Source organism: Heliangelus exortis, chromosome 1 (assembly GCF_036169615.1).
Source record: "Heliangelus exortis chromosome 1, bHelExo1.hap1, whole genome shotgun sequence".
Classification (NCBI taxonomy): Eukaryota; Metazoa; Chordata; class Aves; order Apodiformes; family Trochilidae; genus Heliangelus; species Heliangelus exortis.
Window position 1 is genome coordinate 123,015,093 of NC_092422.1, and position 21,459 is coordinate 123,036,551.

Sequence of the window (21,459 nt, forward strand, 5' to 3'; positions counted from 1 at the left end):
AAGTAGAATTACATGCTTTATATATATTACTTACTGGTTATAAAAGGAATACAAATGAAGTAGTAACTCTAAAATTATGCAAATGAGGCACTGAATCCCACCATAGTTAAAACCAGTAAAGACTCAACAGAACAGACTATGTACTCATCAGTAATTTGAATTTTCAGTGTTAGCATTCATTTGTACCAGCACTGTGTGTAAACTCAGTGAGGTTTTTTGGTCTAGAAACTGGATCAGATTTAAGTCAAAGGTTAGTAAGAAAGTTGGAAAGCAGAAAACAAATTTTACTACGTAAAAAGGAAAGGCATTAGTTGTTCTGTATGTGAACCTGTGTTTTCTGTCATGTGGAAGTAGTAATAGATGTTATTTAAAAATAGAGGAATTTGCTGCCAGCTGCCCTAAGATAAATCTGTTGTTGAAGGCACACAACAAGGAAGCTGATACCATTCTTGAATTACAAAGGATGATGCAATGTAGTAGAAACAGAAAAAGGGTTTGAGAGAGTGATACGCAGAGCTTTGAAGGCGATTACACTGATCATTCTTTATGAACATATGCGTAGATATATGGTCTGGTTTTCCTCAGTTTCCCGTTTTTCCACCCACTTTGAAGTTGTGCTGTGAAGGGTCCTGATGGAAAGATGCAGGAAGGTTCATAACAGTGCTGGTGCATCCTTTCACATTCTGTTTTCTACCTGGAGCTTTATTTTGTTGCTTTTATTTTTTCCTGCAGCAGCTGATTTTAATTAATTTTTTGTATGCCTTACTGTATTAATCATGTTTATGTGAAAAAAATTCTTTACATAATTATTTTTTTAATCACTAGCTTATCTTTTGAATAGTTCTGTCAATGTACTTCCATCTCTTTGCTTCAGACCGTCATGCTTCAGTCATCATAAAATCTCCAGAAGGTTTTTGTATAGGATCCTGTTTTCCTTAGGTGTTTGTTGCTATTATTTTCCCTCACCATTGAAATTCTGCTTTCCGTGAAGTTCTCCTAGCTGTATTACTCTTATTTCTGAAGACAAAGCAAGATATTGGGTTCCTTGCATGTGAGAATATAAGTTGGGGTGATGAAATAGCAGCCCAGATGACTCCCTGTCCCAGCAGGCATAAGTGAAGCTCTGAGCAGATCCCAGCTGTGCCCCAGGGGCACCTCAAGAGGTACCACTCCATCCAGCAGCACTTCTGCTGCCACTGCTCAGTGCTTGGCTGCTGCCTTTTCTGTCCTCCAAATAAAAAGCAAAAAACACATATCTGTAATGGTCGTAAGAATGAGGTGATGGAAAAACAAAATTACTTGAATCTAACATGTTTGTTGGGCACATAACTCTCCCCATGATTTGTTCACAATCATGGGGAGAGCGCTTGTATGTAGCTGCTGGGTGATTCCCAGTTCTGTGTGTGTTTTCTATAACCAGAGTATTTCTTCTTTAATTGCTTGTATGAGCGATGTCATCAGTGATTCTGATAAGCCCAGTTTCTTGTGGTTTTGTTGGAGTTGGACTGCTTCGAGTACCATGGCAATCCTCGAGTGATTGTTCCCATGCACAGAGTAAGACTGGCTGAGAGAACATGAACACTCAATTTCTATGCACATTTGTATATAAGATTTTAAAGTTTCCAATGTTTTATCTTTTAGAAAGTGTTTTATCAGTAATAATTTTTTTAAAAAATCTGCAGTGAACTGTTTGGGACACAATCCAGTAGCAAGTCAAAGTAACTTGTTGAATACTTAATTATTCAGATATACTTTAAGTTAACAACCTTGCTTGTGGCATGATAACTCTAGTGGATATAGACAGGTAGGTTTCCTCATAAGGACTTCCAAAAGCGAGGCCTTGCTGCTAGTGGCACTCAAGAATTTTGGGAGGGAGAATATTTCCAAAGGCTTCCAGTCGAATTTGGTCCTCATACAAATTTATCTAATGGTCAGACTGCTTAAATTATAGTCAAGATGAAATGTTCCACAATAAGACAAATCATTCATTCAGAAGAAAAAAAATTACTGATACTAAAAGCTACATTCTGTTTTTATTCATATTTTTAGACTGTTTATTCAGGTAATTTACTGATGCAGCATCAGTGACAGAACTTAATGTAATGAAGTTTGGTTAATATTTAATGCCATGTTTTGTATTAATTGGTTAATAGAGAAATAGCAACAGTGTTATGGTATACTGTCAGTATGAAAGAAAATCTTATCAGATTGGTGATTTGCTGTCTAGTAACTGTTTTTTTTCTTTTTTGTTTTTTTTTTCTTTTTTCTTTTTTTTTTTTTTTTCTTTTTCTTTCTGGCATGTTCCTGACACTCCTGCTTGCTTGTGGGAATGAATATTTTGAATCCTTGTGAATTGTAGAGCCTATTGTGAAGAATGGCAGGCCTCCAACATCTCACAGCATGCACTCATTTCTTCACCAATACACAGGATCTTTCAAGAAGCCCCCTTTACGGAGACCACATAGCGTCATAGGGGGCAGCCTCGGCTCCTTCATGGCAATGCCCAGAAATGGGAGCAGATTAGGTAATTTACTATGTTGTTTGTCTACCTTCGTGTTTCTGTAGAGAATAATGTCTGTTTTGCTTCTTAGCTAGTGATGTGGTTATTCTAATGTTTTCATAAATCTTGAGGAATGCAGTAATCTTTTTCTGGGGTTGTTAGAGAAACTTGGTTTTAAGGTGCTGAATGTCTTTTAAGATTCTCGGGAATAAACCAATTACAGGGACACACCGAAGTCACCCATGATTTTTTTGACACTTGTAAAAGTTACAAAATCTTCTTTCTTAATATGCAAGAAAGCTGTGTGTCCATCTCAGTTAAGCATTGTTGAGAACTACAGTAAAACTACGATAAAAACAGAGGGTGGTCATCCTGCATGTGGCAATTTTAAAAGCTCTGGTTTATTACTCTCCTTTCTTATAAGAAAAAAATTATGCTTTTTTCAGTAATAAATTAAGGACACTCAACTATAATTATCTTTTTGTTGTGTTCCAAAGCTGTATTTGTGGTTCTGTAAGGCAAAGAAGTTAGGAAATTTTATGTCTTCTCCTTCAAGTAATCTGTCATGTTGCTGCCTCCAGTCACCGTTAATATTTCATCCTTCTTTTTTATTATTTTAAATTATGATTAATTAATTGATATTAGAAAATGAGAGCAAGTCACTGCTTAATTAGAATTTTATGAATATTTCAATCTTCTGCCTTCCTTTAGAAGGGTATGATAAGCTGATCTCCTTCAAAATTAAGCTATGATTCTTCAAGTTGGTAGTCAAACCACTTATATCCTCCTCTGTGGTTTTATCGCTCATGTTCAGAACCTTGCCTTTTTACTGTTTGTGCTACCATTCAAACTGAAAGGAGAATTTTATTCCTGAATGGACCTCAGCAGCTGTTACCATCGCAGAATAAAACAGTTTTAGTACACATAGCGTGACTGCTATATAAATTCCTCTCAAGTCCTATAAACTTATTTATTTCTTATTTTAAGACTTTGCTTAAGTTGCCAAGAGTCTAACAAGAAGACAAAGTTTAAAATTCCTATTTTATTTTTATAAGCTTAAAGAAGTTTATGATTAGGAATATTTAGTCTTTTATGGGTTGTCAAATCAGATGTATGTAAACTATGTACAGGAACAGCAGAGATGTATGCTTCTGTATACTTGTTCTTGTTTGTTGTCTATAAAAATTTCTATAGCGTATTGAAATGTAAATTTTCCAGTAACTTACTCTTTTTTGAAATTTTACTATGAACTTCAAATGAGCTTAGTGAAAGGAAAGTTTGTAAATGGTATTTTGTTACTTCTAATGATTTTCCAGTTTTCCAAATATTTATTTTTCACCTGAAAAATAACCTATTATATAGGTATTGAAGAAGAATGCCATTAATTTTGTTTTGCTCAGTTGATCAAGTTGTATAGGTGATCAAGTGTTTAACTAGAACTTGCAATTTTAGTGTTAGTCTGTAGGAAGTGCCATAATAGCATATTTTAAATAGCTACAGATTCCTGTATTTCATTGAAACAGTATGGAATAGATTTACTGAGTGTATGTATGTCTGTGTTAAACACCAGTTTTTTAGCTTTTGATGCAGTTATGCCATTAATGATGCCCTGGTATATAACACAGTTACAAGCATATGCAGACATAATTACTAATTATCTTTTTGCTTTTTCTTAACATCTTTCTTCCTTTTCTTCCTGGCTTATGAAAATGATTATTACTTAGCAGGATGCTGAGGTTTTCTCCATTGAAAACATAAGAATTAAATGGTCAAGTAAGCTACACCACTTGAGACTTTAATTTTCCTTGTTTCCTTTATTAATCTTCTTTTCTTTCTACTTTTTCCTCTATTCTAGTGGTGGGAAAATGCTGTCAGGGAGACGTCCTTGAAATACCACAAAATTATGGTAGCTAAAGGATAGTTATTTGGTTAAAATACAGATCAAAATTAGACTTGCCATCAGTGCATCTTCATGCTGCTTGCTTGTGAAATGAGATGGTCAGTATAAAAAAATCGGTAGAGAGGCCCAGAAAGTGTTTGGAGTCTTGTTTGCTTTCTCAGCATATAACATTAATTCTTCCTGTTGTGTTAACATGTAAAATCCTAAAGTATTTTAAAAATTTGAACCATCTCCATTAGCTTTATGTTTTGTAAATGTTATGTAAAGATGGAAATTCCAAACTGGTCTTTAAAAAGTGTCCCCTTGTTTACAATTTGGTAGTAATTTTAAATTTAATATTCAGTTACCATGATGATTTTAAATAATGTAGAGTGCTCTCAGCCAAATTATAATTCAGCAACACCACTGATGCTACTGAAGGTCAAGCTGAGATTTTTTTTAACCCATGCATATCTATTCATCTCCTAAAGTCTTGCACCTCCAGAAACCTCTAACTGCTGCAATCCACGATGGGGCCAGAGCTAATCAACCCTGTTTGGACCTGACTTGGCTGAATGTAGAGCCAATTCATTTATCCTGGTTCCTTATTTTTATTCCTGGGAACACTGGAGGGGCACTTGTAATGTGCAAAGCCACCATGGAGCTAAAGCTAATGCCCTGGTGAACCTCAGTAACAGTCAAGGCAGAGTTTATATCTGCTTTTGCCAGTTGTGTTGATATAGTTATGGAGAGGCTTGATTTCTTTGTCCCAAATACTGAAATTGAAAGTAATAATGTTTCCATACAGCTTTCATAGATGAGTAATGTTAATAGCAAAGGCAGTTCCTCACTATTGCCTTCCTCAATTTGAATCATCATTAGTGAAACAACTCATAAAATGTGACCACTTCCACCTTGGAAGGAATCCAGTTTGCAGGTCACCTGATTATTTTTGTAATCTTTTGAAAGAAGATGGAAAGATCACACAGTCTGACTCACTGATTACTGGGTATTATTTTTGCTCACTTGGAGGAGTTCTTGTTTGCTGTAGGTTCCCTGTATGAATTTCTTCCATGGTGGATTCCCCACAGCTGAGATGAGCACAGCTTTTTCCTCTAAATGTACTTCCATAGTTTTCCAGTTACATTGTAGTCATCTGCAGCTTTTTATTACATGGTCATAGTGGGTGTTTAATTAGATACATAGAGTACATTTAAAGAGACATCAATGTAAGAGAACAGCCTGGGTGTTCAGTAAAAGCAATTCAATAAATTATTGAGCCATTAAAACCTCTGAAGACCATGCAAGCTGGCTTTGGTGCAGGTGAATTTATCTATAAAAAAGCTTATTGAAATTAAGGAAATATTTGCATTATTTTAATCATTGCTTAATCAAATGTTATCATGCACCTGTGTAAAATGACTAGATTAATGCCTTATATTCCTGGGTTCTTGCTATTAAAATAATGAACATAAGGCTCAACTAATGCTTTTGTAATTGAATAACAAAAAAAAAAAAAAAAAAGGCACAGTATATTAGTTTATAAAACAGTCAAGGTATTTTTAAAAGCTTAAATGTACCCCTTTTAAAAATACAATTAAAGTATCTGCAAACACATACAGATAAGAGCAGTTGGATAATTAGCCTGTCAGAAATTTATGTGTGTGCTTAATGATAGATTTTTGGATGCTGCAGCCAGTATCTTGCTTAAAACCTTTTGGTTATGGGTATGTAGCTTATCCAGACTTACCAGAATTAAACATAGAACACCAACATTCAAAACAGAATGGCCATCATCTTACTAAAGTCTGAAATACTACATTTTTAGATATTATCTGCCCCATATGTGTGGGTTTGTGATACTAGTTCTTGAAAGGTTCCTTAGCAGCATATTATTGCATACATGGTCTTTTTAGGAAAAAAATTCTCTTTCTCAGTTTGGATGCTCTTTAGGAGTGTTGCTGTTCAGGAGTTAGGAGTGTTGCAGTTTTCTACTGTCATTTCATAATATGTGTGCTTTTGTGAATTGAGCATTGTATATTTAAGATAAAAGATGTGACAGTATCAATCACATGATTATTTGTTAGCCCTTTTAAAATAGGAATGATGTAATTGCTCCATGGCTTAGAATACAATGCTGCTTTAATTTTATCAGTCTTATTTTGTGAGGTTGCCCAGATAACTGTCTCTTGTGTGGCTTTAAAGAAGATAGACTTTGGGGCCCAACAGTGGGCCTGTACTGACATGAAGATAAATAATAGATAGGGGCACAATTGACAGTAGCTGTTGTACTTAATTTTTTCAAACAGAATCTTGAGAACTGCAATAACTAGAAGGGACTACAGAAAAGTATTTTTAAAGAATATTTATTGAAGAACTGACATGGTGAATATGCTGCTTACCAGATACAACAATGCTGGCATAACAACTTTTCTGCAACTAATATTTTCAATAATGCTTCTGTATTACTAAAAAAAATTTCCTACAGTATGTTAGAGATTTTTTTTAAAGGCAGTTATCAAGTCAGTACAGAGGATATGAGATTTCTAAGAGACTTGGCAACACAAAGTCATGTGTTGTCTGATGAGCTTAAGGTCAAGGCTGATCTTTAGAGACCACTCTCTGGAAATCTATTCCTCTGGTTCAAACTGCTATGCCTTTAAGAGCACTGATGAGTATTTACCCTGTTTGAAACTAGAAGATTGCTTCTTATTATTTACAAGGAGTATAGCTTATTTTTCCCTCATTCAAACCAAGTCTGAGCATGACTTGAAGGGAAAATTCTTAAGCAAAGTGAATTTTTAATAGAAATCCAATTTAGATCCTCATTGCTGCTGGAGATTTTGCTTTGTGCGTGAGCTGCATGCTTAATTTGTGTTTAATTACAGTACTTTGAGTTAAAATACATGGTGCCAATACCTTACTAGTTAAGGTTTTTATATCATTCTGTTTTCCATAAAAAGAAATAATTTGTACTGAGGAAGATTCAGTTCCTTTGAAGTCTACATTGGATCTATGTGAGCCAGACTAGACAAACATTTTAGAGATATGCTGATAACCCAACACTGGCCTAAAGGCTTTTTGTTCTAGAAAATTCGGCTTTATTTTTTGTTGATAGTTCTAAAACTTGCGCTTTCTCTTTTGTTTTTGGTTTGCATTTTCTGTTTTGTTCTTTTTTTATTGCTGTAATGCTGTCCAAATATCAAATATTTACAGGCATGTTAGTGGTAAGGCTGAATTGAGCTCTGTGTGTTTTGTTAATACTAGCATTTTGTTAGGGGTAACATTATGAGATTTTTTTTAAGTCATTCCTCACGTTCCTTTTTACCCTGTACAAGATTATGCTTAATACCAAACATCAGGAGATGTCAAGGAAGTTGATGTCATTTGAAGGCACCTTGTCTCTATATATAAGTATTTATTTTCTCAAGTAGTTTGAAATTCAAATATTTCAGAAGTGATGGTGGAGCATTATTTATAGTGAATTGCTTGTATGACCAATTTCCCATTGTTTTTACTTTTGCAACACGTTTTTCTTTTTATGCTATTAATGACACCACCTTGGTCTTCTCTTAGCTCATTATGGTGTTTGTCTTCCAAAGTCTGGAGGATCCTGTGGTTCTTAAAAGTAATGTATATGTATATGCATAATATGCATAAAATCCTCTGTGGATGAATCTGCAGGTTTGTATTAAAAATATCTGTTTCACCTGACATTAAAATTCTGCAACCTCACACAACTCATCTGTTAACTAAATTCCTGCTTAAGGTCACAGATTTCACTTAATTACTCGTAAGTATCAGGTCCTCTGCTGAGTCCACTTCTATGTTTTAGGCTTGATCTTCAGACAATAAATCCCCTTACTCCAAACATGCACACCAGTGGTTTTTATATCTGAAGTTTATATGGCATTTCTGAAAAAAACACCTATGCTCCTCAGATTTTTTTAAGCTTCTTGAAGATGTACTTAGGTTGCTAAAATCAGGTAGTCTGACCAGAAGATGTTATATATATTCTCAGTAATGTTTGATATCCAAGAGCAGCAGGAAGGGAAGTGGTCATGAGGGACTTTGGGAACTGAAGCCGTGAGAGGAAGGTGGTTTAAAGGAATTAAAATTGGGATTGGACTGTCTGTCCTTTGTTTTGGAAGTTTGAGAGTTGCTGCAAACCAAATATGACGAAAGTACAATTATGTTTGTATGACCATCCTATAAAGTAATCTTGTTAATTTTGTGATTGCTAAGACATGAAAAGTATATCAAGACTACCGTGACTGTCTTGGGTCTTTGACTCTGCCAGATAGCCCAATACAGAGAAATGACACAGTTGTTTTCCATCTGTGCAAGAGGTATGTTGAGTGGAATTCTGATTAACTGTTTTCAATGCTTTGGATTATTTTAAGATATCGTTCATGAAAATCTGAAAATGGGGTCAGACGGTGAAAGTGACCAAGCTTCTGGAACGTCATCTGATGAAGTTCAGTCTCCCACGGGTGTTTGTCTCAGAAACCGGATACATAGACGAATCTCAATGGAGGTAATTTACTTTTCATCCCAGGATAACTTAAATTGACAGGAGAGCTGGGCATTACTTCAGTAGTTTGTTATAACTAGTTGTCTCCTCAATTAACTCTAATTGCTCTGACACATAGTGCAGAGAGCATTGTTTTGATATTACTTACGTTTCTGTTTCCGTTTGTCACACAGAAATCAGGTGGTTGGGTAGCATTTATGAGCTGTTAGTTTTGAAAATCTAAAATATGTTTTGAAACTTGGATTTTTTTTGAAAGAATCTGCTAAACATAGCATTTGAATATCTTACTGTCACATGCTGTGCAATTCACTGGGTATATTCAGGGAGATAAAGTGTTCAGACATTTTTTACTTAGGACTGTTTTCTAATCTTTGTAAAACAAATGCTCCAGCAGCGATGGTCCTGACTGCTTCAGCCTTTCCCTCTCTTCCTGTTTTTTAATGAACGGAACTTTGCAGGATGGTAAACAAAAGGAGGAAAAATACCTTATGAATAACTGTGCACATAATTTCCGTTATTTATGAGTCTCATTATGAATACTAGCCACCCTTGTGCTTGCTTTGTTGCCATTTCCCGTGGTGAAGAAAAACAGAACACTTCCCCATTTCTTGAATGTATAAAAGTTATGGTTATAATGATGCCTTTGTTACATGTAAAATTTTGTAGTTGCTGCTTTATAGCCTACAGACCAATATGCATTGTTTGTAAGACTTTAAATCTTCATTGGGAGGCTTGTAGCAAATGCAGGGTTGGGGAAACAAATCTGGATAAGTTACAGTAGGGTGTACGTGCCAAAAATTTTTTATTTCTGAGGCGTTCCGTTATGCTTGGAATTCCAAGACTCCAAGCATGTAATGCTAATATGATTCCAAGAACTTGTGTATTAGCTGTAGTAATTATTTATATAATATCTTGCACCCTGGGTTGGGGAGGGGGTTGTCTTCAACTTCAGGTTTGACCTGAAGACAGGTCATTTACTTGGGTCTATTGATTTGTGCAGGATACTTCAACTTAAAAAAAGTCATTGTAGAAAACTCACATCAGTATGTGAGTTTAGAGAAACTAAAAATGAAGAAAATTATTTAAAAATACTATTTACTTTTTTGTTCATTGTCTGTTTCCCTCTGCATTTTGAAATGCACATTTAGAATAAGAAAGAAATAAATTGATTATGCATAATTAAATTAACAAACTGAAGTGGAAATGTGTAAAGTATTTCAGAGAGATCTAAAAACCATGAAAAGATTCTCTTCTTGGTTAGAACTCAAGAAACTCTAAAAGAAATTAGAAAATAACTCAGGAGTAGTCAGTAAAGTCCAGGAAATTCCTGTGCAATTCTTCAGAAGTTGTCAAATAAAAGCATCTTTTTATTAGCCTCTCTAACTGTGAAGCAGTTCTAATATTACTGTTTAGGAGCCTCTGGGACGCTTTTTTTAAGTTTTGTTTATTCAAAATTAATTTTCTCATTTTTCTCTGAAGTCCTAATGGTTGTTTCTGACTGTTAATATTACCATTGTTTCTTCATTGACTGGCTCAGTCAATGAAAATACTTTTTTTTTGGCAGCTATTCACGTATGTTCTGTCAGATTTGTAGCATTTGCCCAAAACTGCTTCAGTATTGATAAGGTGATTTTTCCAGTAAGGTTTCAAGCTAATGTCTGTAAATGCTCTCACTTACGAATTTTAAGAATGCTGTCACTGAGAGATGTTTTTGGTTGACTTGAGTTTACTTCTTAGAAGTGCTTTGTAGCAGAGTAGATGGGGGTTTTACCTATCAGTGCATTCCAGAGGAAAAAAACCTGTAACAATTTTTGTAGCTTTGGTTAAAATACCTTCCTAATAATAATATTTTCAGGCAACTTTTTTGTGTTCTAAGTGGAAAGATCTGGAATGATTATGTTGCCTGCCTGTCCCTCACTCTTCCTATATTTCCCATGGGTCATTTTCTGCCAGTTTTGACAGATGGATAGAGATCTCAGATGCTAATTTTGTATTAAGTTCTGTGAAAAAAGCTCTTCATCGGGAGAGATCGTAATGCATCCACTGTTAGGGAAGATGCAGCTTCTGTTCAACACCACCATATCCACATATGACTTGAGTCTCAAGCTGGACATCTATAGGAAACCAGGTTTTACTGGTTTTGCTGTTCATGGAATGAGAACCCTTGCTTCCTTGGCCTTTGAGGGGAACAAATAAATGCTTCCTCTTGTACCAAATCTTGCCTGCATGCCTTGGGTGCGTCATGCTATGGAGGGGGCTGGTTCAATAGTAGTAACTTGATTATATGAAGAGAGAAATAAGCTTGCTTTTGAACTGAGTTTCTGTTATTTCAGTGTTATTTTCCTGGTTTTGGAGGATCTGTCATCTCTAGATACGATTTGGTAACCTGAGGCCATATTCCCTTTATTGTCATTTAGGATGAGTTATAGCTCTATGTTTTACATACAGAATGGAGTAAATTCATATGGATGTGTTTTTATGGTAGTCTGCTCAAGTCATTGGCTGCACTTGAAATCCATTGTAGAATGTATATGATTAAATATACAAAGTTGGATAAACTCAGTAAACCATTCCTCGTTAAGAGGAATGTGCGTGCCACACTGTGACTATATCCTTTTCTGTGTCTCATTTGGCCAGTGTTCACTCTGTATTTGTAATATTTTTGCACATAATGTCTTGGCTATGGATGTTTGTGTCTCTCTGCTGAATGACAGATGTCCTGATTATGATTAGTTTTGAAGGTAACTAATCAGGTAAAGCTGAAGCGTTGGAACAGTCCTTTATACTTGTAAGTACTTTGTGTATCTAACCACAGTTTTCATGCTAAACTTGAATTTCCACTAGAATCCTAAAAACTAGCATCCCATTAAAAAAAAAACCAACAATTTTTTCAAATGCTTGCTAAAAACACGCATACTGTAATCAAAGTGCTAATTACCACTATTGAGTAGTGGTATTCCTAGGATTTTTGTACATTGGAATATCCATTTTAATTCCTAGTGTCCATTCCCACTGAAGCAAATCATATAATAGAGATGCTTTTTCTATAATTTTTTAATAATTCAGAGCTATACGTAAAATTGTCAAAGAGCAGACAGATTATCTTGTCTTTGTTAGGAAAGAAAACTTGCCTTTATAAAATTTTCATATAGATAGAAGTGTAAAACAGACAATGGAAATGCAACTAGAAAGTACATTTGTTGTAGCAGATTCTTTATAGCAATAAAAAGCTGAAGTTTCAGAAACTAATGTGGGCCAGATTTTAGACAGATGATCATCCTGCAACATAACTTAACTATGAAGCATTTGAGAAATGAAGTGTTGATACTGTGTGGAGAAAGCCCACTCTGCAGTGAAAATTTAGCTGGGTGAAAACTTTGCACCCACAGTAGCAGCCATGGAGATAGTAGCTTTCTCTCTGTCATACTCTCCAAATGACATAAAATTTGGGTCAGCATCCCTGTTACAGACAGGGAGGTGATATGCATTTATTTGCTTCTGAATTCAACAACACTTCAATTGTGGGACTAGATTTTTTTTTTTTTTAATATTGTTCATTGTTATTGTATGTTTAGAAAACAAAGAGAACATACCAGATTTTCATTGTGTTGCCTAGATAAAGTTTATTTTGTCTGTAATCCAGAGGCTACAAATGGTATATAAAGCAGTTGCTTTGCCCCCCAACCCCCTCCTTCCTTCCCTTCATTCAGGAACCATGCTGTCAGTAGGTAGTACTGCGAGCATCTATTGTGTAAGGAATTTGGCTTCAAACAGCTGTTAAACTGTTAGGTTTTAATTAAATTATCTACTAATCTCATGCTAATATTAATTACTTAGTAAACCAATAAAACAATTAACAAAACATAGGTATGGGATAATTTTTTTTGAGCATCAAAACCAATGCAACCTAAGAATGAGTACATGTGTGTCTGTATTTTAAGCGTAGGTGCATTCATCATGTAATGAGAAACACTTTTCCAGGTCATGGAGTTAGAGTTTAAAGCATTTTCATTTTAATTTGCTGCAAAAGAAAACATGGGCGGTAATGGATTAATAAAAATTCACATTTTGAGCCATAAGTGTTTACTGGGGGCCCTGTGCCCTTGCACTGGCTAGGGAATGCATCATTAAGAACTCTGGTGGATAAAAAACAGGGAGATGGTCTGTGCAAATTGAAACATCTGTTTTCCTTTCCCCGAAGTCCAAGGTCTTTAAGCTGTCTTAGCATGTGAACTGGCAGAGGGCCATAACCCACTGTTCACCAGCCTGTTTCCCAGATATTTTATCCTGAGAAACAGTTCTTATCCATCTGACTGTCACATTAGTGACAGAAGTGTGTTCCAGATCAGGCTGCTCCTCTCACACTGCTGTAAGGTGTAATTCTCCCCTGGGAGGATTAGCTGCAGGGTTAGTGCTTTTAGCTGAAAAGGGAGAAACACAAAGGCCATGCAGTGATCCTGTAGTCAAGTGTGCATTGTGCTGGTAACCTTCCAAAGGAAAGAATGTAGATGAGAAATGGGTTTTTGGTGAGCTCACTCTCTATCAGGGGTGTGACTGGTTCAGGGATTTTGACACAGTTTAGGTAACTCCATCTGCTGTTCATGCAGCTGGGCTAGTGTACCTTCTCCAGAAAAAATCCACAAAATTAATTGATATTTCAACTGACACAGCGCTAAGCTTTTCTGTTTGTAGGCTGTGGATTACATGTGGTTTGTGAGCAAATAGGACATGTTGTCTCTGTTCAGTTGTTTAAATTCTTGAACAGCAGATTATATGATAGTACTGACCCATGCTTTTGGTCAGGGGCAGTACAGTATTTTGTGCTGTCATTACTTTTGGAAACAGGAGGCACTGTATCAAAGACAGCCTGATCATTCTACCCTATACCTCTTGCCACTTTGAGAAGCTCTCTTGGAAACCTAGCAGGCATTACTAAATGCCTTCTCCTTCCAAGCAAATGTTCTTCCTTCCCCCTTCCTTCTGTGCTCAGCTTTCATAACTTTTTTATATATACTGTATTTTGTTGAATTTCCTTTTCTGCACCTCATGAGAATGTGCAGCATTTCTTCTGATTGTCTTAAGTTTGGTCACTCACCAGAAATTTTCAGTACTAGACAGAAAAATTGAAACACAAGTGTGTACTCTAAATTACTAGTGTGGTTTTGACAAAACTGATAGACCTCCTGTTGATCTGTTTAATTGACAGACTTTAATTTCTTCTGCAGAATAAAACTGATTCTGCAACAAGAAAAATAACTTCAGCTTGGACAGCAGACAGATTTTAACCTGCCTTTTCGAAGCTTTTTTAGGGGTGACTGTATTGTTAACAACTGGTGCTTTTTTGCCCTTTTGTTAGAAACCTCTTACTGATTCCCATAGAAAAATTACTGCATGAGGCAGTACCCTTTCTTTAAGCATAGAATATCTGCTTTTTTTGTTTTGCTTTCTCATAACTTTGTTTTTCTTCTGGTTCCATTTAAGAGTAGACTTCTATCATGTCAGATATAGTCATCCATTTACAAAACACATCTCTAGTAATCAGTGGAATGCTGCAGCTGATTAGAAGTGCAGTTTCATAACCAGCTCTCTAGCCTGACTGTCCTGTCCGGGAAAGTCAGATTTCCATTTTCCATATTCAAGAAGTTGGTTTATTTTGAATTAGCCAGTTTCTTCATGGGACTTTTCCTTTGTTACTTGCAGTTTTGGTATTGATGTGAAAGGTCTGCATAGTAATTAACAGTACACAGAACTGTTCTAAGGGTTCAACATTGTATTTTTACAGTAATCTGTTTCTCACATTTTTTCAGTTCCCTTGTACCTCGTTCTTCTTGTAAGCTGATGCTACCTTTTTCTTTAGGGCAGTTTCTCCTACTATTCTGTTACAGACACTGATGAAAACATAACAAAAAACTATGAAACTATGTTCAAAAATCAGGAAGGTGTAGTAGTAAGTGAGTCAGGGCTTGCCTTATTAGCATCTGTTACTGCCAGGCACCTACCACTGAGTCAAACATCCGTCAGACCCTGGATTTCAGCAGGTTTTACGTTGAGGCTAATGCCACAGAATGGTACCTTGTTAGGTGGTGATTTAGTCAGACAAAGCCAGATCTTTTTATGGTTATTACTGATTTTCTTATTCTTTCTTCTACTCCCTGAGTCCACTTCCTTACAAGCTCTCCGAGATGCAGTAAAATAATAACAAAACACCAAAGAAGAATTTTGAAGCATTTCTGACGTGATTTGTCACGAATTTCCGGTGTATTTATATGCTGAAAGCAAGCAATTATCTTACATTTGAATTTTGTTTCTTCCCTCTCAGATTTTTCAAAACTGGTTTTCTGTCACATGTATTTGGTTTGCTTTGGTTTCATCGGTTGTGAGTAGAGGCTCCTGGAATGTAGTTTATGAATACTGTATTTGTGCTCAACGGTTTCAGCCTTTCACCTTAAAACTGCTGGGAGATAGGAAGCAAATGAAAAGTTCCCTGTCTTTTTTTTGAAAAAAAGTATGAAAGAGTAGTTTTTATTCAAGCAGCATATCCATGAAATAAAAGTTCTTGGTAAAAGTATTTTGGAGAAATAAATGTTCAGAAGTTATGTATTTGACTGATGACACAAAAAAATCGTGTTGACCTATAATTCTAATTCTAATCCCGTGCTTTCAAAAATAATAATTGTTACAAATATTACTTAAAAGATATCCTGCAGAAGGAAGAAAAAAATGCACTTTCTGCATCACGGTGAAATTCTAGTTACACCGTTACACCTGTAAGCTGTAGTGAGGGATTGGTGCTGGTTTTATATACCTGTAAGGAAAACTGGTATAGATGACACCTGCCAGCTGTTCAAATAGTCCTTTTGTACTGTGATCAAGGCCTACTTATAAAAGTGTTGAAAAACCATGCTGTAAGGATGCTATAGATTTCCTTTGATGGGTGTGTATGCTGGTGTTTTGCTTCAAGACCTTGGAGGTGTACAGGGCTGTTACCAAACAACAAAATTCTCTATAAATACATTCTTTCATTTGGGATTGAGCTTTTTTCTGTTTGCTTTTGCCTCTAGCAGTCTTGTAGAATGTCATAATTCTGTAGAAGATCCAGTTGGCTGCAACTGTGCTAACTCTGTAATATGACAAAAATGCACTGAAATTTGATATGGCAACCTTCAGAAAAAATTCCACACGATACTTGACACTAAAGTGATACATAAAGTACATTCACATAGGGCTGTATATTACAATGTTTAAATTCTCATTGGCATCAGCAATTTTTTTTTTTAAATTAATTTGTTTGCTTTGTGTATCATGAAGTAGAACATAATGCACTTTTATTTAAAATATGCAAGGAAGTACTAGTAAAAAAGTGGTTTGTTGTTTTGTTTTTTTTTTTCTTCCACAGTAAGCATGTCATAAACTGTGTTGTATAGAGGGTTATATGATGTAGCATTTTACATCTCATTAAGCATTCTCCAGTGAACAAAAGCACTATGGCTTATTAGTGAACAGCTTGTGTTTGCAGCTGACATGTCTCAATGGTGCTCACTAAAACTGGTGAGAAGACTAATTCAGACCGATGCTTACCCAGGAGAGCAAAGCATTTTAATGTGATCTATAGTGGATTGTTTGGGCTGTCAGACTGATGTCTGCAGACTTAAAAGTACAATTATTTTTCCTTACAAGTATGTACCAAAATTTTATTTATAGATTTTAGCAATGTTATCTCTAAAAAGATAAACTGAAATTTCAGTGAGGGGTCAACAGCTTGTTTTCTGGCACCATGTTGTAAATATTTACTTTAAGTTGGTCTGGAAATGTAATTTACCATTAAATTAAAGAACCAAAGTGGTAAGGATTGGTATAAGATGATATAGCTTGGCAGTATAGTTTATATCATCCACTGACTGCCTGCTCCTGACAGAGCAAGCTTCCTTCTCCTCCTGGCTCCTAAACTTAACATCAGCAGATAATTGTTCACTTCATTTTGAAGAGACAGATTTCTGCCAGTTGACTTTCTTAGACTACATCACTGCTTCATCAGCCTAGAGCCCATCCTCCTCCAAAAAATTATGGGAACCTCTGGTCAAAGGCAATGACACAGCAGGTTTGAAGGTAGTTCGCTGTTGGATTTGCTAAATGAAACATTGAAGAAATAGTGAGCTGAGCCTGAGCTCATGGTTTTCCTTTCGGTTTTTCTGATGAGATGTTTGGGTACTACAGGACTGTCCTGCTGCACTGGCAGCAGCCTGAATCTTTTTTCTGTGTCTGCACTTATGAGTGCAGTAGCAGACCAAAGGAGCCTAGCATTGAAAGATTAATGGCATTTGTAGCCCAGTAGATGTGGGAAAGATTTATGAGTGCTATTCCTTTAAGCAGCAGTCTGCAAAATGGAACATTTGTTAAGGGATAAAAATAAAAGGAGCCAGAGTTTTTGTTTGGTTTGTGGTTTTTTGTTTGTTTGTTTGTTTTGGTTTTTCTTTTGTTAGTGTAGTGAGAATTGGATTCAGGAAGACCTTGACAAATCCTTCCCTGGGGCAACTTCCTTTTAATTTTTTATTATTGTTATTCTGCTTTGGGAAAAATATTAGTTTTTATTGTCTAAAAGTGCTATGTAAGTCGGAGACAACTTAATTACTTGAGTCATCAGAAGACAGTCTGAAAAGCGTGGATATTTCAAATTCCTTCTTTTTAAAGTTGTTTGAACATGTAGAGTTCCAATGTTCTATACCCTGAGTTAGAATCGTTTTTATTTCTCTTCACTGAAATTGACTGAAGTGTGTAGTACGTTTTTGCAAAAAACAAATGGTGATTTAAAGCAGAAGTTGTTGGTTTTAGTATCTGATGGAAAGAGCAGTGTTAACTGTTGCTTTCGTGTTCATTTTGTGGAAAATGTACTTTTTTGGCAGGGATTAAGAGAAGTGAAAATTTGTATTTTGACCACAGACTTTCTGACAATGTCATGCTGTGACTCTAAAGACTGATATATAAATCAAGCTATTAGAAAGATGAGTAGCTAGAGAAAAGGAGATAAGAAAAGGATAGGTAGCAGACAAATAGTTTTTTTGAAGTCAGATATGAAATATGTGGCGACAAAATTCTAGTATTAAACTCAAGAAGTCAAGAAGCAGATCTCAGCAACAGTACTTTTGGCCATCCGCTTTTGGTACCAGAAGTAAGTAAATAATACTGAGATTTCTGGGTTTTATTTTGAAGTATGTGTGAAAAGCAGTAGGTCTTTTTGTTTGGTTGGTTTTATTTGAATTTTGAAGACATGTTCATTTACTTAAAAATGTTAAATTACTCAGCTCACCTGAGGACCTGCAGGACTGAAGTTTAAACACCTGCCTCTTTTTCTTGTGCCCAAGCATAAGCAGCAGTTGGTGATTTACAGAACATTCACATCAGGTTACAGTAACGTGGCTGGATGCTAGCCAGACAAGAGAAAAGGCTCAACAAAGTGGAGCTCTTCTCAGAGCATTTGCTGCAGCTAGCATTAGAAATAGATAGCAAAGATAAACACAAGTTGGGGTAGTTTATCTCCACAGAAAACAAAGTGGTATGAGGGTCTCAAGTGCATACATGTTTATCTGCCATCAAGCAGGGTAGGACAAATGTGATTCTCATTTCAGGCAAATTGTAAAAATAGTATGTATTTCTTTGCCAGTGCTACCAGTAATAAAGCGAGACTGAGAATATGCATTGCACATGGGGAAAGAAAATGTGTTTTTAAGTTGTCGAAAGAGGGTGGAAATGCCACAAGCATTCTGGTTGCCCTAGCAAAGCAAATGGTGCCTGAATATGTTCTCCAGAATATATTCTGGAACTGGATCAAAAAAGCTAGCTCATTAAGCAACATAGTTAACTGCAGGCATTTGGGCTTCTAACAGTAGCATGATTACTGAACATAGATAAATTTTTTTGCAAGTTGACCCTAAAGATAACCATAAAAGAATCAAACTAGAAGATCTTATGAATTGACAAGAGCTTTTTCATAAATTACACAATATTTTGAAAAGTAATATTTAAGTGACATACTGTGATTCTAATTTCCTAAATGATAGTTTGTTTTACTTGAAGTACATTTTTGTCCCTGGAAGCTGAGGTTTTACATTCCAGTAGACCTTTGCTTGTCAAGAGTTACAAAGGAATGCACCTAAATTCCCTCTGCATAGTTGAGGGTCTGTGTACACCACTTATGCCCCTGTTATGTTTCAGAAAGGTAACATAGGAGGTTACTCTTAGCTTAATACCATTAAAAAAACACCAAACCCAAATTAAAAGGATTCAGCCTTGTAGCAGTATCTTGTTGCAGCCTGTGTTTTTAACAGAGTTAAGACCATAGAGTTGTCAAGAGTTAAGACCAGAGAGAGGCAAAGAGTTTACACCATAAAAGGTTTCTTGGTTTTAGTCACTTTCCGTGGTTTAGGTTGTGTTTTTTCTTTTTTGCTGAAAAATGCTAACTAGTCCTTAGATTCAGTTAGTTATTGAAGTCAGCATGGACAAAGTCCTCTGTCCATAGGGTGTCTTTTTCATTATTTCATGAGTTCAGGAGAATTGGAAATTCTTAAAAATCATTGCTTCCTACTCTTGCTTGCCCTGCAGCCTGCCATCATGCCAAAGTTGCAGCAAGTCATGGGATTCGGAAGAGCAGGTTTTGATGCTCCTAGAGCATCAACAGCAAGATTGCATGAGGATGGCTGCAGTAGCAGCATGAGGGTCAGAGGTAGGGCTTGCATCTAAGGTGCATCTCAGGGCTTGGTGTGCTAAGGCCAGCTCCTGACCCCAGTATCCCCTCACTGAGAGCTGTTCAGCACCAGCAGGGAAATGGGCTGTTTCCCCCAGGCTCAGCACTCAACCTTGGCTGGCTAAAGGGCCATTCTGTACCATCAGACGTGGTGCTCAGTGATAAAAGCTTCGGGGAAGGACGAGGAAGGGGAAACACTGGTGGCTGTGGCAATTGTCTCCCACTTCCCAAGCCACTGCGAGCCATGCTGAGACCCAGCTTTCCAGGAAGGGGCTTGCCAATGGGAAGTAGGGATTTAATTCCTTTTTCCACACTGCTGGGGCACACAGCTTTTGCTTTCCCTATTCAGCTGTCATTAACCTCCTGTCACAAGTCTCCTCATTATCCTTCCATTTCCTCTGCATCCCGCAGGAGCAGGGAGCAAGTGCTCAGCTGGGTGTGAGCTTGGCTGTTGGCCAGGATCAGCCCACAACAGGCTGAATAAGTCCCTTGCTGCCATCAGCTGAACAGCTTGCCTAAGCCTCAGCAAACTGCCTGGTTTTGAACATTCAAGGCTCAAAATTGGTTGGTGTATGGCAGGGTTCTTATGTTTCTTTTTTAATATAATCTCGGTTATATTAACTGGGGTTTTCAACCATATCAAGCTGACTTTTTAGCCACTAGGAAACATTGTGCTTATTTCTCTCATGCACGTCTAATGAATCTTCTTTCATGTTGCTGTATAGCATTTAATAATGATTGCTTTCTTTTCCCAAGAGGTGATTGCTCCAATTATTGCAAAAACTGGGAGGAATTAAGGTGGTACAAGCAAACAGAACATAATAATTTTCTCTCTTCCCATTATTCAGGTTTGCAGTTTAAATGGCTTGCTTTATTTTTGCCTATCTCCAGCAGTTACGTAAAGGATAATTATAATACAATGAAGACTTTTATATGTGATTTTATATATGTAACTCGATGATCTTTCAAATATTGGTGTCATAAAAGTCTTATGACTACAGTAAGTAACAATTTTAATACATGGTTTAAAAAAAAAAGGTCTTGGCTTGGTTAACATTTCAGCATAGCAAATATGCAAGTGAAACAGTGTAAATCATTAGGAGAAAACCTCTATAAAGTACCTGCTGCAGTTTCCATGAAATCATTATTTTCCTCTCAGAAAAGAAATGTTCTTCATCTGTAAGACATTAAGGAGAGTGGAAAATGTTTTGATTTTTATTTACAAAATTACAAAAAAACTAGGCTTCTAGCACTAAGTATTCCTATTTCTAAGGGGACAAAAAGAAATAATTATTATCATGTGCTGGCCATTTGTATTGCTAAGTAAAAAGATGATATTGTAAGTTAAAAAATTGTATTAAAGTATTACAGTCCTGAAAAAAATTCTCTCCCTGCTTTTCCCTCAGGTTGTGTTGTGTTTTCTTTTTTGTTTGTTTGTTTTTTTCTTTTTTTTAAAAAGACTGTAGTTGCAGGAGGGTGGGGGTGAGCTTGTATGATCAAAGTAGGCTGTTGTTTGTGGGATTTTTCCCAAAACTGGAATAGGTTTTGGCCTTTACATCAGTAAGTACATTCCAACAGTTTCTGTATTACACACTGTGGAGCACTAAATGTAAGTTTGCAGCTTAAGCTCAGTTTAGAACTGAGGATGTCACATGGATCTCTGAAGTAAGTCATGGGGGGTTTTGCAATTGCCTTTTGCAAAAATGGCATAGGCAGAGCTCCTGAGGATGAAGGAGAATTGTGTAATAGAGTTACAAGTACTTTCTGGTACCTTAAACATAATTATTTCCAGATTTTACGGTAGCTGG

The 21,459-nt window shown here is 36.2% G+C and overlaps 1 protein-coding gene across 4 annotated transcripts in view; it reads left to right on the forward strand.

The window, feature by feature from the left end:
- Window positions 1–21,459, forward strand: part of CDK17 (cyclin dependent kinase 17) — a 113,166-nt gene that overhangs the window by 71,196 nt on the left and 20,511 nt on the right. For all 4 annotated transcript variants that reach the window (XR_011729972.1, XM_071764463.1, XM_071764455.1 and 1 more), the window contains 2 exons: window positions 2,360–2,524; window positions 8,783–8,916. Coding sequence is in view for 3 of the 4 variants with exons in the window: in XM_071764463.1 (XP_071620564.1) it covers window positions 2,360–2,524; window positions 8,783–8,916 (299 nt within the window). In the remaining variant the exon portion in view is untranslated. The remainder of the gene's footprint in view (window positions 1–2,359; window positions 2,525–8,782; window positions 8,917–21,459) is intronic.